At 39.8% G+C, this 23816-nt stretch overlaps 1 protein-coding gene across 1 annotated transcript in view; it reads right to left on the bottom strand.

Annotated features, from left to right (window-relative positions):
• Positions 1-11560: 11560 nt before the first annotated feature.
• Positions 11561-23816, bottom strand: part of LOC129438471 (sialoadhesin) — a 133149-nt gene continuing 120893 nt past the window's right edge. Inside the window, exons 5-6 of the mRNA XM_073863435.1 lie at positions 15101-15142; positions 11561-13902 (exon numbers count right to left, since the gene is read on the bottom strand). Coding sequence (XP_073719536.1) covers positions 13851-13902; positions 15101-15142 — 94 coding nt within the window. The 3' untranslated portion in view covers positions 11561-13850. The remainder of the gene's footprint in view (positions 13903-15100; positions 15143-23816) is intronic.

Raw genomic sequence — 23816 nt, 5'->3', positions numbered from 1 at the left:
CAAATCCAAATTTTTCCAGGGTGGCAAAGAGGTAATCCCACTCAACCCTATCAAACGCTTTTTCAGCATCCATAGATATGAGTACTTCAGGTTGGGTTGGATTGGGTTTAGATGTGTATATAATATTTAGTAATCTTCTAATGTTAAAAAATAGGAGGCGATTTCTGATGAATCCTGTTTGATCTGTGGAGATCACAGTTGGAAGAGCTTTATCGAGACGAGTGGCTAAAACCTTGGCCAGTATTTTGTTGTCCACATCAAGAAGACTAATAGGTCTATATGAACCAGGGTCTAAAGGGTCTTTATCTACCTTGTGTATTAAAGAAATATTTGCCTGATAAAATGTTGGTGGTAAACAGCCTTTCTCAAGTGATTCATTAAAGACCTCTAAAAGTAATGGAGAGATTTGATCACTGAAAGATTTATAAAATTCGACTGTAAAACCGTCCGGACCTGGGGCTTTTGAACTTTGCATATTGGATATCGCTTGTTTTATTTCCATAATAGTTAGTGATTGTTCCAAGATATCCCTGTCTTCCATACTTAAAGATGGAATGTCAAGTGGTTCAAAAAACTGTTCTATACATTTTGGGTCTTTAATAGATTCTGAGGAGTATAGTTTAACATAAAATTTCTTAAAAATATTATTTATTTCCTGTGGGTCAAATGTACTTTGTCCTGTATCTTTCCTAATTTCCGTTATCAGTCTTGATGCAGCAGTTTCTTTAATTTGCCGAGCCAGAAGTTTACCTGCTCTTTCTCCATGCTCATAATATGTGGCTTTCGCCCGTATCAGTCGATCAGTGGTCTCTGAGGTGGAAAGTAACTGAAATTCTGACTGGAGAGAGAGCCTCTTCTTATACAATTCTGGGGAGGGGGAAGTTGCATACTCGTGATCTATTTCTAGTATACTGTCCATTAATTTCTTTTTTTTTTCTTTACGCTGCTTCTTGATTAGGATGTTATAAGAAATAATTTGTCCGCGCATATATGCTTTAAATGCCTCCCAGATTGTGGATTTGGAAACATCAGTCGTATTATTTGTCTCTAAATACAGTCCAATTTGGGCTTTGATTTGTTCTACAAATACCTTGTCTGCCAATAAACTATTATCAAACCTCCATTTAAATGTGTCATATTTGGTTTCAAATAATATCTGAAGACTTAGGGGGCTATGGTCTGATAATACCATTGCTTCGTAGTCACAGTTTGAGACCGCTGACAAAAGCTTATAATCAATTAAAAAAAATCTATCCTAGAATAGGAGTGGTGGACGGGTGAGAAAAAAGAATATTTTCGTCGGTTTGGGAAGGTAAATCTCCATGGATCAATAATTTTAAAGTTTTTCATAAATGTTTGTAGTAATTTGGCTGATTTAGATAGGGGTATTGTTCTTTTTGAAGATCTGTCCAAGAATGGGTTTAAAACTAAATTAAAGTCACCTCCCATTATCAGTTTATGTGTATCTAGGTTGGGCAAAATGTTTAAAATAGATGATATAAAATGTTCATCGTCTATATTAGGGGCATAGATATTAACTAACAATACTAGTGTGTTGTAGAGTTTTCCTGCTATTATAACATAACGCCCACTGGAGTCAGAAATAACTTTTGTTGCAGTGAATTGAGTGTTTTTCTTTATGAGTATTGCTGTACCTCTAGACTTGAAATTAAAGTTTGAATGAAAGATTTGTCCCACCCACCTTCCTTTTAATCGGCCATGGTCTTGGTTCCTTAAATGCGTTTCTTGTAAAAACGCGATATCTGCCCCCAGTCTTCCAAGGTGAGATAATACATTACCTCGTTTAATAGCCCCGTTAAGCCCCTTACAATTCCAAGAGACAAATTGAACTGAATTTTTCTTGGCAGCATTTACTTTCATTTCAGGCTAAGAGACTCGAAAAATATTATAAAGAGTTGCTTTTGTAAAGAGGGGATGTGGAAAAAAGAAGAAAAAAAAGGGGGAAAAAAAAAAGTAAAAAAAAAAAAAAAAAAAGTGCCAATTCGTTTTCTTTAACAACTTCGAACAACATGAACATTTTGAACAGTAGCTCCTTTCACTTTTCTCTGATTGAGAGTTATACAAAAACGAATAGAGCAGGTTTAGAAATCCCTTTTTAACCATCATTCCAACAAAAAGGTTAGCAATCACACTGACCAGTGTTGTGCCTGAACGAGTTCATTGAACGAAAGTTCATGAACTAGTTAATATTTTGGGTGAACGTGAACTGGACGTACTGTATTACTGCCTGATGAACGCAAGGTGAACTCGTTCATTCTGGGGCTTGTGAACGGCACGTTTTCTCACTTTAACGTCATTCAGTAGGGTGCCAGATTTCTATAGAGTCTTCGAGGCGAAAACCCGTCTAAAACACACTGTAAACAGGCCTTAATGTGTAGCGGAAAAAACACCCAATCTGGCAACACTGCCACCAGGCTGCATACGTCATCAAAACAACACTGACTGGACGCTGCTATCCAAATCCCTGCCGCGCCACTCGCATAGTTTAACATTAAATAACATCATATTTGTCCTAAATCGTTAACGATTAACAAAGGCTGCTTACGCATATTCTGGATCTTGAAATAGACTTTGTCTAAGCTCACGCTATTTAACGTGCACGTGCGGTGTGCAATACCTGCGAGTTGTCATACACGCAACGCCTCGCAGCCCTCGCAGCGCTTCTCGCCCGGAAAATCCCCTTGAAGCACCCGGCTAGCCTTTCAAGGTATGTGCAAGCAAATACAAAAATTAAAAGACAGCCAATGTAGTGATGGGGAAATGAAGCTTCGAATGAAGCACCGATACTTCTCTTACTGTTTCGAACCATGATTCGAAGCCTCAACGAGGGTGTCGAAAACAGCGCCATCTTCTGGTTAATAAAACATATAGCAGTTGCTTCTGGAAAAAGCTCCATCAATGAAGCAACAAGCTGATGAAATTAAGCTGAATATTAATATTATGTGTACAAATAAAGCTTAGACAACATGTGTGTGAATGGTCAATATAATAAATGTATTTACTCATTAAAGTGTGGCGATAAATTCCAGTATGAGTTAATATTCATATGATTCAATACTGTATTGTACAGAATAATGTTCACACGCACATAATAACACACGCGCACACAAGTATAAGTAAATACAATACTATATATGCAGTATTATGTGGGACCAAGATGTGAATAAGGCAAATAACTCATCAAAAACCTCTAGGGTTCAAAGCTTCTGACACGCAAAGCGAAGCGCGCACGTGACTGAGAAGAAAGTGAAGCTTCGTTTGTCATTGGTCACGTGATTATAACGTTAACAACACAAGTTTCGAATCAAAGCTTCATCTGGCACGCCCACTTTTGCTCGACACAAGCTCCGAAGCCTCGCTTCAAATGTAACATCACTAAGCCAATGCTTGTAAACCCTGGTTGGATAAGGGTTTAAAGTTGGATATGAAGATGAAATCTGATGCATTAAGCTTCAGTGTTAAAACTGATGAAATAATTCCTGTCTGTGGTTCTATATGGGCTATAATGGCAATATTTTTTTTTTTAAATATGGGGAAAAAGAACTATAAATTAGTTCATTTTTGGAATTGTGAACTAGTTCATAATTTGAAAAATATGAACTATGAACTGAACTAGTTCATTTTAAAATTTGTGAACTGTGAACTGAACTAGTTCACGTAGAAAGTGAACTTTCCCAACACTGACACTGACTTACCACTTTCTGAAAATAATAAAGAAAAAAAATGCTCTATAGACCTATTAACACTTGTAATTCTTACACTTTAACATTTGTCAGGTTAAATTACAGTTCTTTTCCTGGTAGATTTGACTAGATTTAGTCACCATAAGAGTCCAAAGATATGTTTAAATAATATGAGTCTTTGCTTGCGTGCTGTAGTGTAAATGTTAACAAATGCGGTACCTCAGCCTATCATATAGGCTACAGTTCGGCTATCAGGTTTGAAATTTCTTCTCGACAAATTTCTCAGCTTCTCGAGGGTGTTCAAAGGTGTACCTGATTCCTTCCACGATGATTGCCAATTTGGCTGGGTAGAACAAACTATAGTTTATCCCGGCGTTGCGTAGCTTGGCTTTCACTGGATTGAATGCAGCGCGTAGTTTGCCAACCTCTGGACACACATCTGGGAAGATGTGTACCGGGGATCCCTTGTAGTAAAGACGGCCTTTATTCCTCGACAGCTTCAGAATTTTTTCCTTGTCAGAATAGTAATGAAAACGGGCGATTATTGCTCGGGGCCTCTCTCCCGGTTTCGGCTTCGGCGCGAGCGTCCTGTGCGCACGGTCCACAGTCATACTGGAATCCCCCAAGTCATCGGCTCCGAATAGCTCCATCAGCAAGTCTTTAGTGAAACGAATTGGATTTCCCGCCTCCGCTCCTTCTGGAACCCCAACGAATCTTAAATTCTGTCGCCGACTTCGATTCTCCAAATCCATGCATTTTTCACGTATTCTCTTATGTTCTTTGGTCATGACTTCATGGGACTGTTCTAGTGCGGTCACCCTGTCCATCGTTTCACTCAGTGCTTTCCCTATCTCCGTGCACTCACTCACCGATTCGGCCTGCGCTTTGTGTAAGGCAGCCAGCTCCGGAAAGATTTCCTCTCGCAGCGCGCGCATGTCTGCTTTCATCTCTTCTCGATTCTTTTGCATTTCCAGATGTAGGTTTTCAATTTGTGATTTAATGTCCTTAATCACAGCTTCTCTGTGTGTGTGCAGTTCTGCTCTAAGTGCACTTAGTGAAATAGGAGAATCATCGTGTTGCACATGTTCGTCCATTTTTCTTTCGCCACTTTCCACCTTCGTATTACGCTGATTCGTCGATGTAACTTTTTTGCACGAACTCGGTTTCATGTCAAAATATACGTAGCAAAGACTCCTTAACAAGACTGATAAAGGTTTGCACGACTGATTAGTCTATTGAGCAATTATTACTTATTTATTCGAGGAGCTCCCTTTCTCTGCTGCTCACTCCATGCGGGCGGAAGCGGAAGTCAGAAAATACGTTTTTTGCAGTGTAAGGTGGTATGTGCTAGAAATGGGTAAACCACTATAAGTCGGCCCGTGGGTCCAACCCTATATCACGACATTGCGTGACTGTTTCGCGCGTGGGCCGGCGTGGCAGTGTCGCGCTTTGCCGCGTTTGGGCGTGTGCGTGTCGCGCTTTCTGTTTGTGTCGCTGTCACGTATTGGTTGCTCAACTTTTTTGTCCTATTTTCAAACCATTGTCGCTTTGGTTTAGGGTTAGATTTGGTGCTTGTGTTATATGTCACTTTAAGTATTTGTCACTTTAAGTATTGGTTTATAAAATAAAAAGATACAATACTTATTCTTTTATATTTTCTAAACTTTAACCAATTGTCACCTGACGTTGGGGTTAGAGTTTGTTTAGGTAAGGGTGTCATTTTATGTAAATCTAACCCTAAACCGAAGCGACAATGGTAAGAAATTAGGACAAAAAAGTTGAGTAACCAATACGTGACAGCGACACAAACAGAAAGCGTGACATGCACACGCTCAAACGCGGCAAAGCGTGACATTGTCACGCTGGTCCATGCGTGAAATAGTCACGCAATTTCGTGATACTGGGTTGGTGGGTCGGGTGCACCGCCGGGTCAGGGAGTGTCCCACATTGTCCCTCAGAAACACACCCCTTGTCCCCCCTTGGGCTTATTAGCAGGTGGTCACCCTAGTCCATGGTAACAAATGAGACAGCATGGCAGGGAAAACATGAGGGAACACAGAAACAATGACCTTCAAAATAAGAGCATGGGACAAGGGAAACAAAATGACATGCCCTGCATTCCAGTTCGTTTTTTTATGACCTTCCCTCGCTAACTTCCCTTAGTCTCGTTCACTCGGATGTACGTCATTGCTTACGTTGTACAGGTGCCCACTACTGGTGAAACACTTGAAGAGGTTCAAATGGATCGCCCTAAGCCCTTGATCAAATGGAAATTGGAGACCGCCTCCTCCATGTGCAAAGCGCGAGTTGTCGAAGTGACGTCACAATCGTGATGCATTGTGGGATATGAAGCTGCCTGAAGTGTACATATGAAGTAGACTCGCTCCCTCTGTCAAAATCGAGGGAGCGGGGTCTGTCTATGCAAACTTCCCTCGTCCACTTGACAAAGTGGAACGCACTTCAAAATGGCGACAGGGATTCCCCCGAGGGGAAGTTTGCGAGTGTGTGTCTAAAACTGGAGTGGAACGCACCCATGATTGTGACTTTTTCTTTAGTTATTCTAGCATTTCTTAAACAAAATGTTATCATGCATTAAAATTATAATTGCACTTACCCAATTTTATGATGATCTGTGAGTCTCATTTCGTTAGTCAGTGATGTTGAGTGATGATATGACAACTCCCACTCACAAGGGTGCATTGCAACACCAAAAATGTAAATACAAAAAAAGTAAATACAGTATAACTTGTTAATAACGTTTTTTTTTTCTTTTATTAATCTTACAACATGAATAGTTTATACAAAATGATACTTTTCATCTTTTACTCACCTTTTATGTTAATTCATACTTGTATCACAAAGATTATATTGTAGAGAAGTAATACTTTATACAGTGCTCAGATGGTCTCATACCGTCCCATCCATAGTCATTGTTGACATGTGTAGACGATATGAAGTTGTTGCCACGGCAGGGCCACTTTAACCTATGGGGACATATTTAACTACCTCGTCCTGTCAGGAGTTGACAGAGCAGCAATAAAAATTATTAAAGCACTGATGCCTACTAATATTTCAACCCTATATCACGACATTGCGTGACTATTTCACGCATGGACCAGCATGACAATGTCACGCTTTGCCGCGTTTGAGCGTGTGCATGTCACGCTTTCTGTTTGTGTCGCTGTCACGTATTGGTTACTCAACTTTTTTGTCCTATTTTCAAACCATTGTCGCTTCGGTTTAGGGTTAGATTTGGTGCTTGTGTTATATGTCACTATAAGTATTTGTCACTTTAAGTATTGGTTTATAAAATAAAAAGATACAATACTTATTCTTTTATATTTTCTAAACTTTAACCAATTGTCACCTGACGTTGGGGTTAGAGTTTGTTTAGGTAAGGGTGTCATTTTATGTAAATCTAACCCTAAACCGAAGCGACAATGGTAAGAAATTAGGACAAAAAAGTTGAGTAACCAATACGTGACAGCGACACAAACAGAAAGCGTGACATGCACACGCTCAAACGCGGCAAAGCGTGACATTGTCGCGCTGGTCCATGCGTGAAATGGTCACGCAGTTTCGTGATACTGGGTTGTAATATTTACATAGTGGGTCGTGCACTGTTACACAGTAAGGTTGATTTTGTCTTTTTATTAGGAAATGTGCTCCCTAGCCTGTCCAACAACTTGCTATTTCATTTTCATATGTAATAAAACTTAAAAGCAATTAAGTCTCCTGATTTAAAGAAAGGAGTCTTGGCAATTTTGCAAATGAATTCCATCTTGGTTTAAGGAAAATCTACACAGCTCACATATTGTTTAATAAGAAATTCCTTACAGATAACATCTGTTCACATTGTAAAGGTTTCTAATAACTATTAATAACAGGAAACTGGTCACATTATAAGGGTTTATAAACAACTTCATAACAATGCTGTATTTACCCCTGTAGCCCAAAGATTGGACCAATTCCTAACTATATCCCTTTGCCAAAACATACATTTATTCAAATTACAAATAATGACGCAATTACCATGGAATTAGCCTAGTTGTCTTTGGTTGGGCTGCCAGTTTTGTTGATCTTGATTAGGCCATGGGTTGGTTTGTGTTTCTCCACAGCCCCACCGCCCTTCCTGCCCGATCTTTTTGGTCTCTTCCTCCTCATTGTTTTGGCCCAGTCCTACTGTTTTGCTGTTCTGGGCTGAATTTCCCGATAATGTTATCTCGAGTCTTAGCAAACTATGAAGACTCTTAAGGTAAACCTTAACTACATGTAACACTACTATGGAAGGAAATCTGTGCCGTTGGATTTTGAATTCTAATTCTCAGCACTGAATTTTTTTTTACATCGAATATTTAACACTGAATTTTATTTTTCATCTAAATCAGACTTTGAATTTTAAAAGCCATCAAATTTCTAGCACTGCTTTTTTGCCTATGACATTTTTTCCAATGTTTTAAAAAAATTCAGTGTAAAATAAATCAATGTCTCAAAAGATTCGGTGTAAAAAAATTCAATGTCTCAAAAAAATTCAGTGCAAAATAATTCAACGTCTCAAAAAATTCAGTGTAAAAATATTCAGAGTCAACATCCGGGGAAGCAAGGAGAAGCAATCGATCCCTGTATCAAATCATTCAACATCCAGCCAATCATTTACGCTCCATTGGTCATGTGACGCCGAAATGGGAAGACAGTGAAGTTCATGCGAAGGGTTTATTTGCATTAACATACGAAATCATCAGGGAGAAGAATAATGATAGTTGGCGGTGTTTTGTGTGACGTTGACCTGTAAATGCAGATTCCATGGCTGGATTGCGTTTACATTACACTGAGATCCGATCAAAAAGCGTCCTCGGCTGCTTTTACACTTTATTAGCATATCCGGATGTTGTCCACATACACATTAAAGTGTATGTATAAATAAAACAAAACGAAAATTCTTCAGTGTATTTTGTTTAATGATTTGCCTAGCGCCATCACCTTTAAAGCCCTGCGTTCTTAATTTCTCAATTATATGTAGGCTATGTATGAGATTTTTAATGTGTGAATTAAAAGAAATTCCAAAACATTTTCCCGCAATCTTTTTAACACTTTAGGGTCAGTAAAATGTTCTATGATTTTTAATAATCTGTTCAATGATTGGTTAAAGCCTACGCGACTGCCTCACAAAAAGATAAAGGGCGTATTCCAATAGAAAATTATCATCCCTATGCCCTATTCCCTTCGAAGATCAGAACACACTTGATGTATAAACTCTAGAGAAAGTTGCACAATTGTCTCATAGTGTGGTCCATTCAAATAGACTTGGCGAATAGAGCAATGAAATACACACGTCCGTTTCTCTTTATTTGGATTGACTGTGTGACATCCCCTTCCTAAAGTGCCCTTCAAGGGGGCTAAAACGCCATTTGGAATTCACCCCGCTTTCCACATGAATTTGACTGCACGTCCCATCTCAAAGGCCGATAAAACAGCTGGAGGACTAATAAAACATCAGTAAATGAATAGGTTTCAGCAATTCTTCTGAAGAAATGTTACCATATTAGATTTCTATGGCAAAATAAGCTGCCTTCAAAGCAAGTGTAATTGCGGCATTCACGCGCTTCTGATCTCACTTTCCAAATTGTTCTTTTAAGTCATAATGTAAAAATAATATGGAGACTTATTGTATTGGTATTTTTTAGGGAAATGCAGGTAAGGATTTTTCACCTTCTGAACTAAACAACTGCATATTTGATAGGAAATATATTTGGCAAAGACGTTCATCTGTACTAGATTACTTTTGCTTTTAAAGTCAGATTATTAAATATTTACATTTCTTGAATTAAAATAGTTTTTTAAATGTTTGTTTATTATTATTATTATTAACGAAAAACTCAAAACCAATAAAATAGTACAATGACAAACTCGCTAAACAGCTTGTTTATTATTAAAACAAATTCGACTGATGGTATCTGCGTTATAAAACAAATAAATGAAAGACATAATTTTCCATGACTACGAATGCTTAGTATTTGTTTATTATTATTTTTTATTAAAACAGAACAACAACAAATTACTAAAATGACTCGCTTATATTAAGGAGAAGGTTTAACAAAAACAAATACATTTTTATTTACATTTTACCTGGCTTATTACATAAATAAATCTAAAGATCCTTAGATTTATTTAAACAAATGATTGGTTTGCTTTTTTTAATCAATATAAAACTACAACAATATAAAACATGGACAAACTCGCAAAAGTTAGCGGAAGAAATGCAACTTCAATCCTATGTATTCTATAAATTCATATTTGTGGAGCAATGCTAGCTAAGCTTGAAAGTATCTTGAAATAACTCGATATACAAAAGCATTTTAACACTGCTGGTTGTATTTTTAAGTTATTCAGGGATATGTTCAATATGTTCCAGCTATTCATGTAGAGATTTAATATTTAATAGCAGAATATAATGGATCGTTTTAATGTTTGAGTTTCCATGGCGACATATCAATGTTGCGCTTCTCATTTAACACATTTTAGGTCAACACGTACAAACCATAATAACATTAACCAAATACATTTGTTCAGTGTTGGTTTTATGCAAAGTAAGTTACTTATACCTAAATGTGTTTGTAAATTACATTACTTCACTTCTTACACACTAGACTAGAGGGAGACATAAACAGGAAATTTAGGAAATTGTTAGCTCTTTTATTTAAATCATATTAAACTTATAAGAAAACATAGGTAACAACCGTTTATGGTAAATAGGCTATGGGAGTAAACTAAATAGGTTGCAGAACAAAAAAGTATAAGTTCAGGCAGAGCCAAAAGCCCGTTATTAGGGCAGACTAAAACAGTGGAGTCGAGGGATGGTCATCTTATATTTCACATGGATTTTGTTGTTGATAAAAAGCATGCGGGTGAAAGTCAAGTTCAGGTAAAGTTACACCGGCTGAAACATTCATCTGCGGTGCGGCCGCTGCAGATAAACAAAGATAAAACCTTTAAAGCTAAAATTATAGAAGCTTGAAATGTGAATCACGGTTGTTGGGGTTGCTAGTTATTCTCAACTGTTTGCTTCTCAGTAGAACTGTACAATACGGGAGTGCGGTTACCGTGACAACCCTAAATCATATGGTTAAAGCCAGTTGTAGCCATTTGTGATTGCCAGCTATTCATCCAGCGCGTCTCCCCGCACGGGATCGATCACACATCTAAATACAGAAGCCACTTTGATGTTGATAAATGTAAATGTAATAGGGTCCTGATATACTGATGATACGATCTGCCAGATGCGAAAAATGTGAGATTTCATATGTTAATGCAAATAAACCCTTCGCATGAACTTCACCGCCTTCCCGTTTCGGCGTCACATGACCAATGAAGCGTAAATGATTGGCTGGATGTTGAATGATTTGATACAGGGATCGATTGCTGCTCCTTGCTTCCCCGGATGTTGACTCTGAATATTTTTTACACTGAATTTTTTGAGACGTTGAATTATTTTGCACTGAATTTTTTGAGACATTGAATTTTTTTTCACTAAATCTTTTGAGACATTGATTTTTTTACACTGATTTTTTTTAGACATTGAATTTTTTTTACACTGAATTTTTTTAAAACATTGAAAAAAATGTCATAGGCAAAAAAGCAGTGCTAGAAATTCGATGGCTTTTAAAATTCAAAGTCTGATTTAGATGAGAAATAAAATTCAGTGTTAAAAATTCGATGTAAAAAAATCAGTGCTGAGAATTAGAATTCAAAATTCAACGGCACAGATTTCCTTCCATACACTACGCCACTCAAAAATAATTTGAAAGAGTAAACTTCTAGAGAGCTTGGGCACAAATAAACAAAACACTTCAAATCACTCAAAGTACAAAGATTTATTACAACAATTATCAAACCATTCATGGACTCTATTTACTTTCATAGTATTCTTTTTTCCTACTATGGAAGTAAATGTGGTCCATGAACGGTTTGGTTACAAACATTTCTCAAAATATCTTCCTTTGTGTTCAGAAGAACAAAGAAATGTATACAGGTTTTTAAGTGAGTAAATGATGACAGAATTTTCAATTTTGGTGAACTATCACTTTAAACTGGGGGTCTTCTTCCTCCGCTTAGTGTTTCGGTTTACAAATTCAGCCATCGAAATAGAGAATTGTCAGAAACAGGCTTTTAAAGTGGATGTTTGTTGTAGCCCAAGAAAAAAGATTTACATTGGAAACGATAACTCGCGTCATCATTTACTTTGGGATTTGTACCTTTTGCACACCGTTAACATGTACAGCTAGGTAGCACGATAAAACACAATAAAAACATGAAAACATAATAATAAACTTGCTAAATCTTGCTGCAGACTTTAGATCCATCCCAGCTCCAAAACACCTATCTGTAATTATCAAGCAACCCTGAACACTTTGACTAGCTGGTTCACCTGGGGCACGTTCAAATCAGTGTGCAACGTTATGCTACAGTAGTTGAACAACATGTTTCCCAGAAACGGTGTGCACCGGTATGCAACAGGGGCTGCATCCGAAAGCTTAGGCAGCTGACTTGTTGCCTCGCTGCCTCACGAGGCAATGACTTAGGCAGCATGAAGGCAGCTCCAAGAAACACACTTGGACAGACTTCATAGGCAGCGTAATTGAATTCTGTTTGAAATATAAACAGAGAGCCAGGGTTTGAGATACGTTTTCTCTTGTTTGGTGGGTGTGTCAGAACTGGAGTCCAATCAGCAACAACACGTAAATAAACCTCAAAAAGTGGCAGCTCATCAAGTACACCCCTGCGCTTTGGGGCCCCTTGGTAGCCCGGGGACAAAGACAATTGCCATCCTTTGCCTAATGGGCAAGTCCGCCCCTTCTTATTCCCGCAGAAATTATCCCCACTGACAAAAAAACCTAAAACATCTGTCATTACAGTTACTTGTTTATTATTATTATTATGATTTATATAAAGAATAAAATATTTCTCATTATTGTTTCAATTTTGTTATTTCATTTCCAATTAATGAAGCCATCAAAAGCACAACATTTACATATTTTTCATGCTATTATAATATGTAAAGTTCTTAAAATAACAATTTCTTTCTTACTTTTTAAGTTTAAATATCTTTGTCTATTTCAAAGTAACAGAAAGGTTTACAAATGGTTCTTCTATATCAATGGGTAGAACCTTAATGTTTTTAACATTTTTAAGTGTATGGTTATTTAAAGGGACATTTCACTGGTAGAAACATTAATCTTTATTGAAAGTGGGTTATATAAGTGGGTAGTCGAAATGTTACATAAATTTAGAATTTGGTGCCTATTTGACCGAGAAAAGACAGAACGTGACCTAAGGGTGCATTTGTATGGAAAACTAAAACTCCCACAATGCACAGATCTGCAAGCCACTCCCACTTATCCAGAACACAGCTCAGCTGTCTGCTATTGTTTACATACATGCCACGTTAGTATAATAAAGAAAATAGAAACACTCACTTTATAGTCAGATGTCCGTTTATCCCTGCAGGCTTTAGCTGTCGCTTCAAGTTTCAGTCTAAAATATGTATCCAGGACGCCGCTGTCCATATACGGTACGAAGCTTGGGTGGTTGGTTCACCACACAAACTAATTGTCTCTGGAGCAGGCTTCACTCAGTTTCTTATTTATTTTTGAGAGTGCTTGGCCAAAGTGTAAATAATCCCCAAAGAAGAAAATGCCGCACACAAATGCGTCCACCGCACAATATGTTTACTCCACAAATCCTGCCGGCTCAGTGCCTGTGCTCTAGCCAAAACTCATTTGTGAAACAAACATGCCGATACGCAAAGTACCTCTCTTTTCTGAGGGAATGATGCACGACCATTCAAAAACATGACTGGGGTTCTAATAATACAAAGCTTAATGCAAATCGGTGAAGTGTCCCTTTAAATGTAATTCTCAGTTAAAACAGCATTACAATATTTTTTGTTTACATTGATATTTCTATACATAAAAAAAAAAAAACGGTTTGCTTGGCAATCTTTGGAGACAGACAAAGATACAGATGGCAAACAAAATCAGTAATGCATTTAATATAAAAAGTACTCATAACAATGTTTTACTGGTTAAATGTTGACTTTTTCTGTATAAAAACACTGTATTGTGTATACATTTTGTAGATATATTCATTCTACATTTTCATAATTGTTGAGATCTTCAACGTTGCTGCAAAACTCCTCATTCTTAAAGTTTCAAGAGAGACACAGAGATAAAGTCAGTCAATAACATTTCAGACTCTATTTGAAATCAAAAATTGAGTGTTAATTCACAGTGTAAAGAAATGGTAATGATTAGTTATATTCTTACAGTAGTATTTTTGCTCACTGGGTTGCACAGAAAAACAAATAAGAGGTAAACATTTTAAATGGTAAATGGACTGCATTTATATAGCGCTTTTAACAGACCTATGGCCATCCAAAGTGCTGTACATGTTGCCTCACATTCACCCATTAACTCACACATTCACACACTGACGGCATGTAGATAAATGTGTTGCATCCGATAACTATAGTACAATATACATATTTCATTATTTTTTTAAATCAATATAGGCAAAACAACATATATTACATATATTTCATAATTTACCATACTCATAAAAATCTAGATACTTCTATTTACTAATACTCCACTGAAAAAATACAGCTTTAGAGACTGACTGGGTTTAAACGCACAAGACCTTTTTGGTGATGGCATATAAGTGTTAGAGGAGGGATTGTTTTTTGACATTGCATGTGCATCCTTTGACCTGTGAGCAGATGATTTTATTAAGGCCAATTCATACTGATCCATCAAAAGCCAACAAACTCATTATTTTGTAAAAAGAATGGCATTATCGCAAATGTCACCCTAAACACACACAGTCTTCCTACAAGAGTGCACTTTCGTGATGTAATACCGCTTTTGGCTGTCGGGAAGAAGTCTGTTATAAATCTCACACAAGTGCGGGCTCAGAAAAAGTCTGCATCAAGTGCGCATATCAACCGAAAAAGGGGCGCCAATGAGCACTCTTCTGAACCATAACCCATTGTAAGTCAAAGTGACTGCAAGTCTACATGAAGTGTTCCATTTGATATGTAGACTGTGATGCTGTTATTTAGACTTTTTGGATGAAAAAATTTGGCATAAGCCCCGTTCACACCACCAGCAATAAGCTGCGGCAGAGCATCATGATCCCATTCATTTCAATAAAAGCTTGGCTACTTTCAGCAACAATGATAAACCATCTGTATACCTACTGTACATGAGAAACTGTTTGCTAGCCTAACTTGCCTAACAAAAACAAAGGGAAGTGTGATACTATATAAAGTATAGTTCAGGCTTCTACATGGTTATGTGGTTAAAAAATACATAGATCTATGTACACATAGATAGGCTTACCTTTGATTAGTCTGTAATTCTTGCGTATCATTAGGTGACGACCTACAATTCATATTGAAAATGTTAATTTGAGAAGGTATAAGAATATATAACCCTTATGTTACACACATGTACCTGTTAAACTTCTTGTATATGATGATTCCAGCAAGTATGCAAATGAGAAGCAAGACAAATATAGGGGCTAGAATGTAAGCAGTATTTGTCTTCGTATCAAAGGTCATCACATTAGTTCCATTTTGGGAAATGGCTAAAGGAAGAAGCAAGGCATACATTTAGTTTTTTTGTGATGTATATATGAGGAGAATAAAGTTGTGCAGAATTGACAATGTAAACCTCTTTTAGTAATGTACAGAGTAAAGTATTTTAGGACATCCCCTCATTATTAACTTAAACAAAATATTAAACACACTCTCAGTTGTAAGCTTTGAATAAAAAGCATCTCATCAACATGTAATGTAAAAAGTGCATTTAAAAACTCACTATTACAGATCTATAAAATGCTTTCCTTGTGTTTTGATTTATTTTAGCCTTTATTTATTAAAAACTCTGTTGTGCTGTTTGTTTGACACAAATGCAAAAGCATATTAAACAGATTTTTAACAACTTAATAATGTTAAGCAAGCACATTAAATAATATTTATGTAGCATACTATACAGATTATCTCCTGAACACCTGCAGACCGCAATAAAATGTTTACAAAGCACATCAAACATTGATCCACTGCTTTACACCCATGCAATATGTGTGAATAGATTATACAATGTCTGCATTACTTTCTTAAATAGTTGTGTAACAGAAATTGTGTCTATTACTATCTTACTAGCTCTTATCGTTGGTGACTTTAATATCCAGATTCATAACCCAAAAGACGCGTTAGGACTAGCTTTCATTAATGTTCTTAACTCTCTCTGTATTAGACAAAATGTGACAGGGCCCATGCATAGCCGTAAACACATTAGACTTAATTCTGACACTTGCGCTCAATATTAGTAACGTAGAAATATCACCTCAGAGCGATGCTGTTTCAGACTATTGCCTTGTCTCATACACAGTACTTCTAGATAGGATTGTTCGGTCCAAATGTCCACTGCTTAAAGATAGCTTTATAGACCTTTTGCGAGTCGACGTCACAGTTACCACATGCGCATGTGGTGGCAGAAAAACAGTGGAAATGAATGAGACACGAGTGAAACGAACAATATAACTCACTCGAAAATGTCTTGTTGTGCTGTTGAGTGTCATAATAGGAATGCCAAAATAGATGACCTTCATTTTTATAGTATACCGTCATCGAAGACACCATTTGAAGATAAACATAGGTGTTTATGTTTGCAATAAGCCCTCAACCGGACAGACTGGAGTGATAAAAACATTTGGAAATCTTTTAATAATTAGAATAGAAAATAATTAGAGGAAGATATCTGGTGTTCTGGCGAAGTCTGATCCCTCTATGTGTCTCTTATAGCGTTTTTATCACATTACGTTTAAAATTTATTTAGAAAGATTAAAGATTTGAATGAGTTCATAATATCAATAATATTGTCAGGCAGAGTGAAATAAACACGGAGAGATCCCAAAGCAGATTAACAGAATATTTATTTAAAGGAAAATAATGATAGTCAATAAACACAGGGTCCGCTCGCTGGAGGATATCCACTCACGGGGTTGAAGAGATCCGGGCTGCGGGGAGAGAGAGAGAGCGTTAAAGGTGCGGGAGCAAACTGTTTGGACAGCTCCAGCGGGGATGACCCGCTCTGCTGGACAGCGACAGAGCCGCAGAGAGTCTCACTCTAGTTTCAGGAATCACAGTCTCTAATATTGACAGATGGAAACAGTCTCTGAAGTCTTCAGCGAGCAGCGAGATAGATCCTGAGCAGCAGAGAGCACAGATAGAAATTGGGCAAATAAACAAAACAATTAACTGGAAGACAAGACAAGACAAGACAAGACAAGACCAGACAAGACCAGACAAGACCAGACAAGACCAGACAAGACCAGACAAGACACTAGCAGAGCTAGTAACGGGCGAGTACATACACAGGACTTGCAATGAACACAAAAACACACAGGGATTAAATACTGAACCGAATGGCCATGAAATGAACTGCAGGTGAGTGACGCAGGTGAAACAGATAACACTAATTACACCCGTGACTAAGACGTGCACGTGTGAAACTGTCAACACAAAAACACCAACACAGAGAAACCAAAATATATCAATCAATAAAACCAAAATCATGACAAATATTACCATTTATTCAAGTTTTCATATTTTTTCGTTTTCTATTACTTCTTTTTACCTTCTAAGACTTTAGCCCATTTTTTTTATATATATATACATTTATTTTTGACTTCCCAATGTGATCACACCTCAATCCAGTAGATGGCGGTAATGCACAAAGTTTGCAAACTGCCAATAAAATTCACTGAAGAAGAAGAAGAAGACGTTGTTCATGGTTGTTCCATTGTTTCTTGTGGATGTTGGAGCGGGCGTTGTGGCAAGCGGTGTATTGATGTGGTGAAGTGGACGAGAAAGAGTTGAAGAGAGGATCCGTTGGAGGAAAGAGGACAGAGAGACAAGTCATTGAAACAGGTTTGGAAGAAGACGAATCATATTGAAGCAGTACATTCTTACTTGTGTGTGTACATCTGCATTGAAGGTCACAGTGAAGCACGATCTCTGGCGGAGATTTCGCAGAGTCGAGGGACTTTTGGAAGACTGCTGAAGGAAGGCGAACATCACGGAAGAAGAGAAATAAGTGTCACCAGACTGTGAGTACCAGTGGTTTATTTTACATTCACTGAAGCATTGGAGGAACGGACAGTACTATTTGTGTGGAGTGTGTAGTTGTGTAGTGGCCCCACCGTGGAGAACGAAGCCGGTGGGCGAGCCAGTGGATTGCAGGACATCTGGAGCGCTGTGTGGGGACTCGTGTCATCCATCCAAATCGCCTGTGGCAGCGATTGCAACATCTCCCCCTTCAGTGAAGTACCCAGCGTGGAGGTATGGGCCTTATCTGTCACTAACAAAAGTGTGGATTGCCGTGGGTGAGTGTGCATTATTGACGTGTGTGCACCTGAAGTATTTGCAGTGCTGTGCCGTGTCTCCTGTCGCCCGTACTGTCCCTAAGTCAAGCCAGTCGCTGTGAGATGTGTCGTGGAGCTGCTGTGGCGTGATCATCATCGTGGACTTACCTTCTTATTCCCCCCGCCAGCGTGTTCAAGCAACGAAGGAGATTGTGTGAGTACTGTATCTGAGTGCTGTGGAAGAGATCATAGTGGAAATTAAAGGAAGTAGAGAAATTGTGAAGACGCAAACTAACTGTTGTGTGCAAACCCAGTGTGGAGAGAGGGCCTAGCCGCCTGCCCCACCAGTATAGGTGTCGTTCCGACCTTGGGGAGGAAGCGGAGTCGACGGGTCTTTTACGGACACCATCTCACAGTCCCATCTGCATCCTCACCGCCTCTCCGGACGGCATTGGCCGCGACAGGCACGCAGCAACTGTGTAGAAGTGGGTAACAATCATACTCTCTCGCCGTGGACCAAGGCTAGGTGACTTACAACCTTTTTCACCTATGTTGTAATACTCACCTGTGATGTGTCAAGAGTGAGTGAGGAAGAGTAAAGTTAGAAGCCATACTTGCCTGAAGAGCTTGTTGATCTAGAACTAAAAGTTATACATACCCAAACTGTCTCGTCGACACAGAGCAGCACGCCTATTGAACCGCAGAGCCAGAGCTAAAAGCTAAACGTACCTGAACTGCCTTTAATGACACAGAGCAGCACGCCCATTGAACCGCAGAGCCACATCAGAGCCAGAGCTAAAAGCTATACGTACCTGAACTGTCTTGTTGATACAGAGCAGCACGCCCATTGAACCGCAGAGCCACATTAGAGCCCGAGCTAAAAGCTAGATGTACTCGAACCGTCTTGTTGATACAGAGTAGCACGTCCAGGGAACCGCCAAGCCATCCTAGAGCTGAGTAAAGTCAAACTTACCTGAGAGACTGTAGATTCAGTCCCATGCGCCGAGTAAAGTCCATACTTACCTGGTACGTCCGTTGGCCTAGTGGAGTAAAGTCCTCGCAGCATCCCCGAAGCAACCTGAAAGAGAAAGTGGAGTAGTTCTTATTCCAACAGCCTGCCATTGCGAACCTCCAGTGCCGGAGGGAGGCACCACGGTATAGTGAGGTTTCTTTAACCTGTCTTTTGTGTGTGTGACTGCAGCAGGCATCCGGGACGAGCTTGGACCCCAGCTGGCCGCGGACAGAGAGGAGTGGTTCCGGCACCCTGTGTAGAAAGAGCAGAAGAGAGAGAGAGTTACGGACACGAAGGAATTCCCACTTATACTTACCTGAGTATGTCACAAGGTGACGATCTTTAGGGGCGGAACCAAAGTTGGGGAAGTTTGGTTCCGCCCGGAAGTGTTTCCGCCCGGGCCACGCCAACTTCCGGTAACGCCGCGGGAAGGAAAATCGGCAAATTAGACACAGCTGTGCCTAGTTAACGGGAGCGGCGATGATTGGAGGACATGCAGGGCAGGCCAGTATAAAAGAACAGTTTAAATCACAGTTAGAGGCTGGTTGTTGATGTTGTACTGAAGTGCTGTGTGTACTCATCGGGTACGTTGCTGGTAGCGGTCCAGTTCTCTTTCCCAGGCTGAAGCGGTGTAGTTGGAGAGATATTGTGAACTTTAAAGGTTGAAAAACGAACGGATGAAATCGTAAACAAAGACACAACACAAGGAGAAGAACGGAGTATATGTGAGTACAGACCTGCAAGTGAATTGTGTAAACGCTGGAGAGACGCCCTGTTTTGCAGGATTGATGTTGCCTGTTGTGTGGACCAGAAGCAAAGGACAGTGAGATAAATAGTTCACGGTACTTGTGTGTATAACATTTGGTGAAGACGCTTTGTATACTAACCTGTTTTTCCAGTGGATACCTCCAAGAGAAGGAGGGCGGCCCTACCCCTGAGAAAGTGTGGTGGGTGAGCCGAGGGAATATTCAAGGGAAGCTAAGCACAGCGACAAGACCATCAGCTAGATCGAAGTTTCCATCACCAATCGGACCTGGGCAAAGTGGAAGGAGACGGGCGTCCTTTGTGTACACTTGAGCGTGGTGGGTGAGTCTTTGTGCTGTGGAAACTTTCACTTTTGACGGGGTGCTGTGTACTGCTGTGTATTGCTGTGTGCCTTGTCAGACAAACCCCCGCCTTCGTACACTTTGTCAAAGGAAGACGAAGAGGTTGCCGTCTTAGCAAAGAACATCTGAATATATGTTGTGAATACGCTTCAGGCCGACGTAGCGAAGCGGTGCCACGGAAACGATCTCCCGTCCAGACGTTGGGGTGCTTCTGAAGAACGATGGTGAAGAACTGAACGATTGGTGTACGTGTGAGTACCATTAAAGGTCACTACTGTTGATGCTTTTACCTACGTATTACTTACTGTTGCAGAGAGTGAGGTGTAGGAATTTTGCCGTCCCGTGCCTCTACAAAGGGGCGCCCCTGCTCGATATACGATCGCCTAACGGCCGCCAGAGAAGGGCAGCGCTCGGCCTGGTGTGACGGCGCGACGTATCCACCCCTCTGTGACCATCGAGCTCGTCGTGAGGGTTTGTCCCCGACGCTGCCTGGAAAACTACTTGTCGATCTGACCTATTGAGAAAAAACAATTGTTGTAAGTCCGCCACCTGGTTGTGTTATATTGGCCCCTTTTCTAAGTCTGTTGATTACAGGGACGGAGAACGCACCGAAACGGAACGCAAGGAGGATCCTGTAAGGGAACGAACTGTGTGAAACTTGTACCTACTGTGAGCTGTAGCCAGCAAAGAGGTGAGAGTAAAACCAAGTCGAACTAACTGTACCTTTGTGTCCCAGCCGTTGCCTGTGGAGAAGGAGAAAGAGAGTGAGCACCAGGAGAACGAACTGTGTGAAACCTGTACTTACCGTGAGCTGTAGTCAGCGAAGAGGTGAGAGCAAAACCAAGTCGAACTAACGGTGCCTTTGTGTCCCAGCTGTTGCCTGCGGAGAAAGAGAAAAAGAGTGAACACCAAGAGAACGAACTGTGTGAAACTTGTACCTACTGTGAGCTGTAGTCAGCGAAGAGGTGAGAGCAAAACCAAGTCGAACTAACTGTGCCTTTGTGTCCCAGCTGTTGCCTGTGAAGAAAGAGAAAGAGAGTGAGCACCAAGAGAACGAACTGTGTGAAACCTGTACTTACCGTGAGCTGTAGTCAGCGAAGAGGTGAGAGTAAAAACCAAGTAGAATTAACTGTATCTTTGTGTCCCAGCCGTCGCCTGTGGAGAAAGAGAAAGAGAGTGAGCACCAAGAGAACAAACTGTGTGTGAAACCTGTACTTACCGTGAGCTGTGGTCAGCGAAGAGGTGAGAGTCAAATCAAGTTGAACTAACTGTGCCTTTGTGTCCCAGCCGTTACCTGTGGAGAAAGAGAAAGAGAGTGAGCACCAAGAGGACGAACTGTGTGAAACCTGTACTCACAGAGAGCTGTAGTCAGCGAAGAGGTAGAACAAACCAAGCCGAACTAACTGTGCCTCTGTGTCCCAGCCGTTGCCTGTGGAGGAAGAGAAACAGAGAGTGCACGACACGACAGGGAACAGCACAGACACGTGTGGAAAGTCCCCGTAAAGGGAGGAAGGTACGCAGACAGGAAAAACAACGCCAACACTCATTTGCTTTTATTCTGCCTCCAGGAAGGAAAAGGAGGGCGCCACGGGTAGAGGGGACCAGGCAGGAGCCTGATTTTCGACGCCCCTCCCCCTCTCCCCGCCATTGCCTTGGCCGTAGCCCACCTGGAGGGCAGAGTCAGAGACATTAGTTTTAATTTCCCCTTCCCCATCTCCCAAGTATATTTTAAATATTTAAATAAATAAAGATTGTTTTTATACTTACTCATCCTCGTGGTTGTCTGGTCATTGGGTTGGCTTTGGGGACCTCCTCGAGGTGGAAGTTGAAAAGGGGTGTGGCTTTAGCTAAAACCATAGCCAGCCCCTGGGTGTGACAAGTACACCACGGTCATTCGCTGGAGCAAGACGTGGAACGGCTGGAAGACTACGGAGCTTATCCTGTGACAGAGCAGGTAGTCGCCTCATACCCCCTACATCCACTAACTGTTGTTTATTCTGCCTCCAGGAGAAGAGGAGGGCGCCACGGGTTCAAGAAACCAAGGGAAGGAGCTCTGTCCCCCTGTCTTCCTTCCTCTCTTAGTAGTGTCTTGGCCCCGGCACTTGCCCCCTCTTCCCCCTCCCTCCTGTAAGAACCAGCTGGAGGACAGAAGAATTATTTTAACATCCCCTTTCCCCCCTGCCCAACAGTAATTTTTATTAATTTAAATAAAGTTTGTCTTAACTTTTACTTACCTGCTTCATGTGTTTGGTCATTGGGATGCTTTTGGGACCTCCTCGAGGTGGAACGCACGGAGGGGCATTAGTAGCCCGCTCCGGTTGGTAACATAAACATAGCACACACACAATGTAAAGTGTTAATAATATATAAACAGGCCTATACAAATTAATTTGTATGTAAACATAATAGTTTTAGAACAAACACGTATGCTATAAATATAAGGAAGAACTAATAGAAAACAGGGAAATGATAAAATAGTTAATAAATTATATTATATAGAATACATGATAGTATTGCTCTTAGAAGTACTTTAGCGATTCATACTGTAAAAATAATTGATTTACCAATAAAGAACAATACATATACATTACATACATGCACACATCACAAGCCAAGCCATTTAAACTTTTAATTTATTTAAAAAATAAGCGTAACTTGATCAAAATGTTATAAGAAACATTAAACTTAAGAGAAATATAGGAGAAACAGACTTCTACAGAACACCGGATCCATAAAAAGCACAGTTTAACGCTAAAACACTTCACACCGCTATTGCAGAGCTGTCACTTTCTGCCACCAGTTGGGCTCCGCCCACAAAAAACGTCATCTCTGTTTGCAAACACGCAAAAGGTCTATTAGTAATCTCGCAGACCTGTCCCAAATAAAACATGTAGCAGATAACTGTGAAGATCTGGACACTGTAATAGAATCCTCGAAAACCATTTGTTCTAGCACGTTGGAAGCAGTTACTCCCATTAGAACAAAGAGAATCAAGGAAAAAACGCCAGCACCATGGAATGACCATCATACCACAGAAAAATGGAGCGTAATTGGAGAACCACAAAGCTAGAGGTATGGCGTGCTGTGGAAAAGAGAGTGTTCAACACTACAGACAGGCTACAAAAACCACCAGATATAAATATATCTGCATGCTCATAAGAAAATCACAATAACCCTCGATTCCTCTTTACAGGGTTTCCACACCTTGGTTAACTTCAAATTAAAAGGACCTTTCAATGACTTTCCAGGTTCAATATACCCTCAAATTCAAGGACTTAATGTGGCTTCATGCAAATCAGGTAAACAAGCTTCATCTGGTTCAAAACGCCGCTGCAAGAGTGCTTACCTTAGTTCAGTCGTGATCGGTTATTGACCTATGTTACTCGTGTAAGGGTGTTAGTTGTAAGTTTAATAAATATATGTTATTTTGTACTCTTGTGTCGTCGTCCCCCACACCTCAACACGGTACAAGAATACACCTTCCTTAAATATTTTTAATAAAACAGTATTAGTCAAAACTAAAGGTTTTAAAAACTAACAAGGTTTGAGTATGTTCCAATAATGAAATAA

This window comes from Misgurnus anguillicaudatus, chromosome 24 (assembly GCF_027580225.2).
Source record: "Misgurnus anguillicaudatus chromosome 24, ASM2758022v2, whole genome shotgun sequence".
In the NCBI taxonomy this organism is placed as follows: domain Eukaryota; kingdom Metazoa; phylum Chordata; class Actinopteri; order Cypriniformes; family Cobitidae; genus Misgurnus; species Misgurnus anguillicaudatus.
This window is presented reverse-complemented; position numbering and strand designations above follow the sequence as displayed.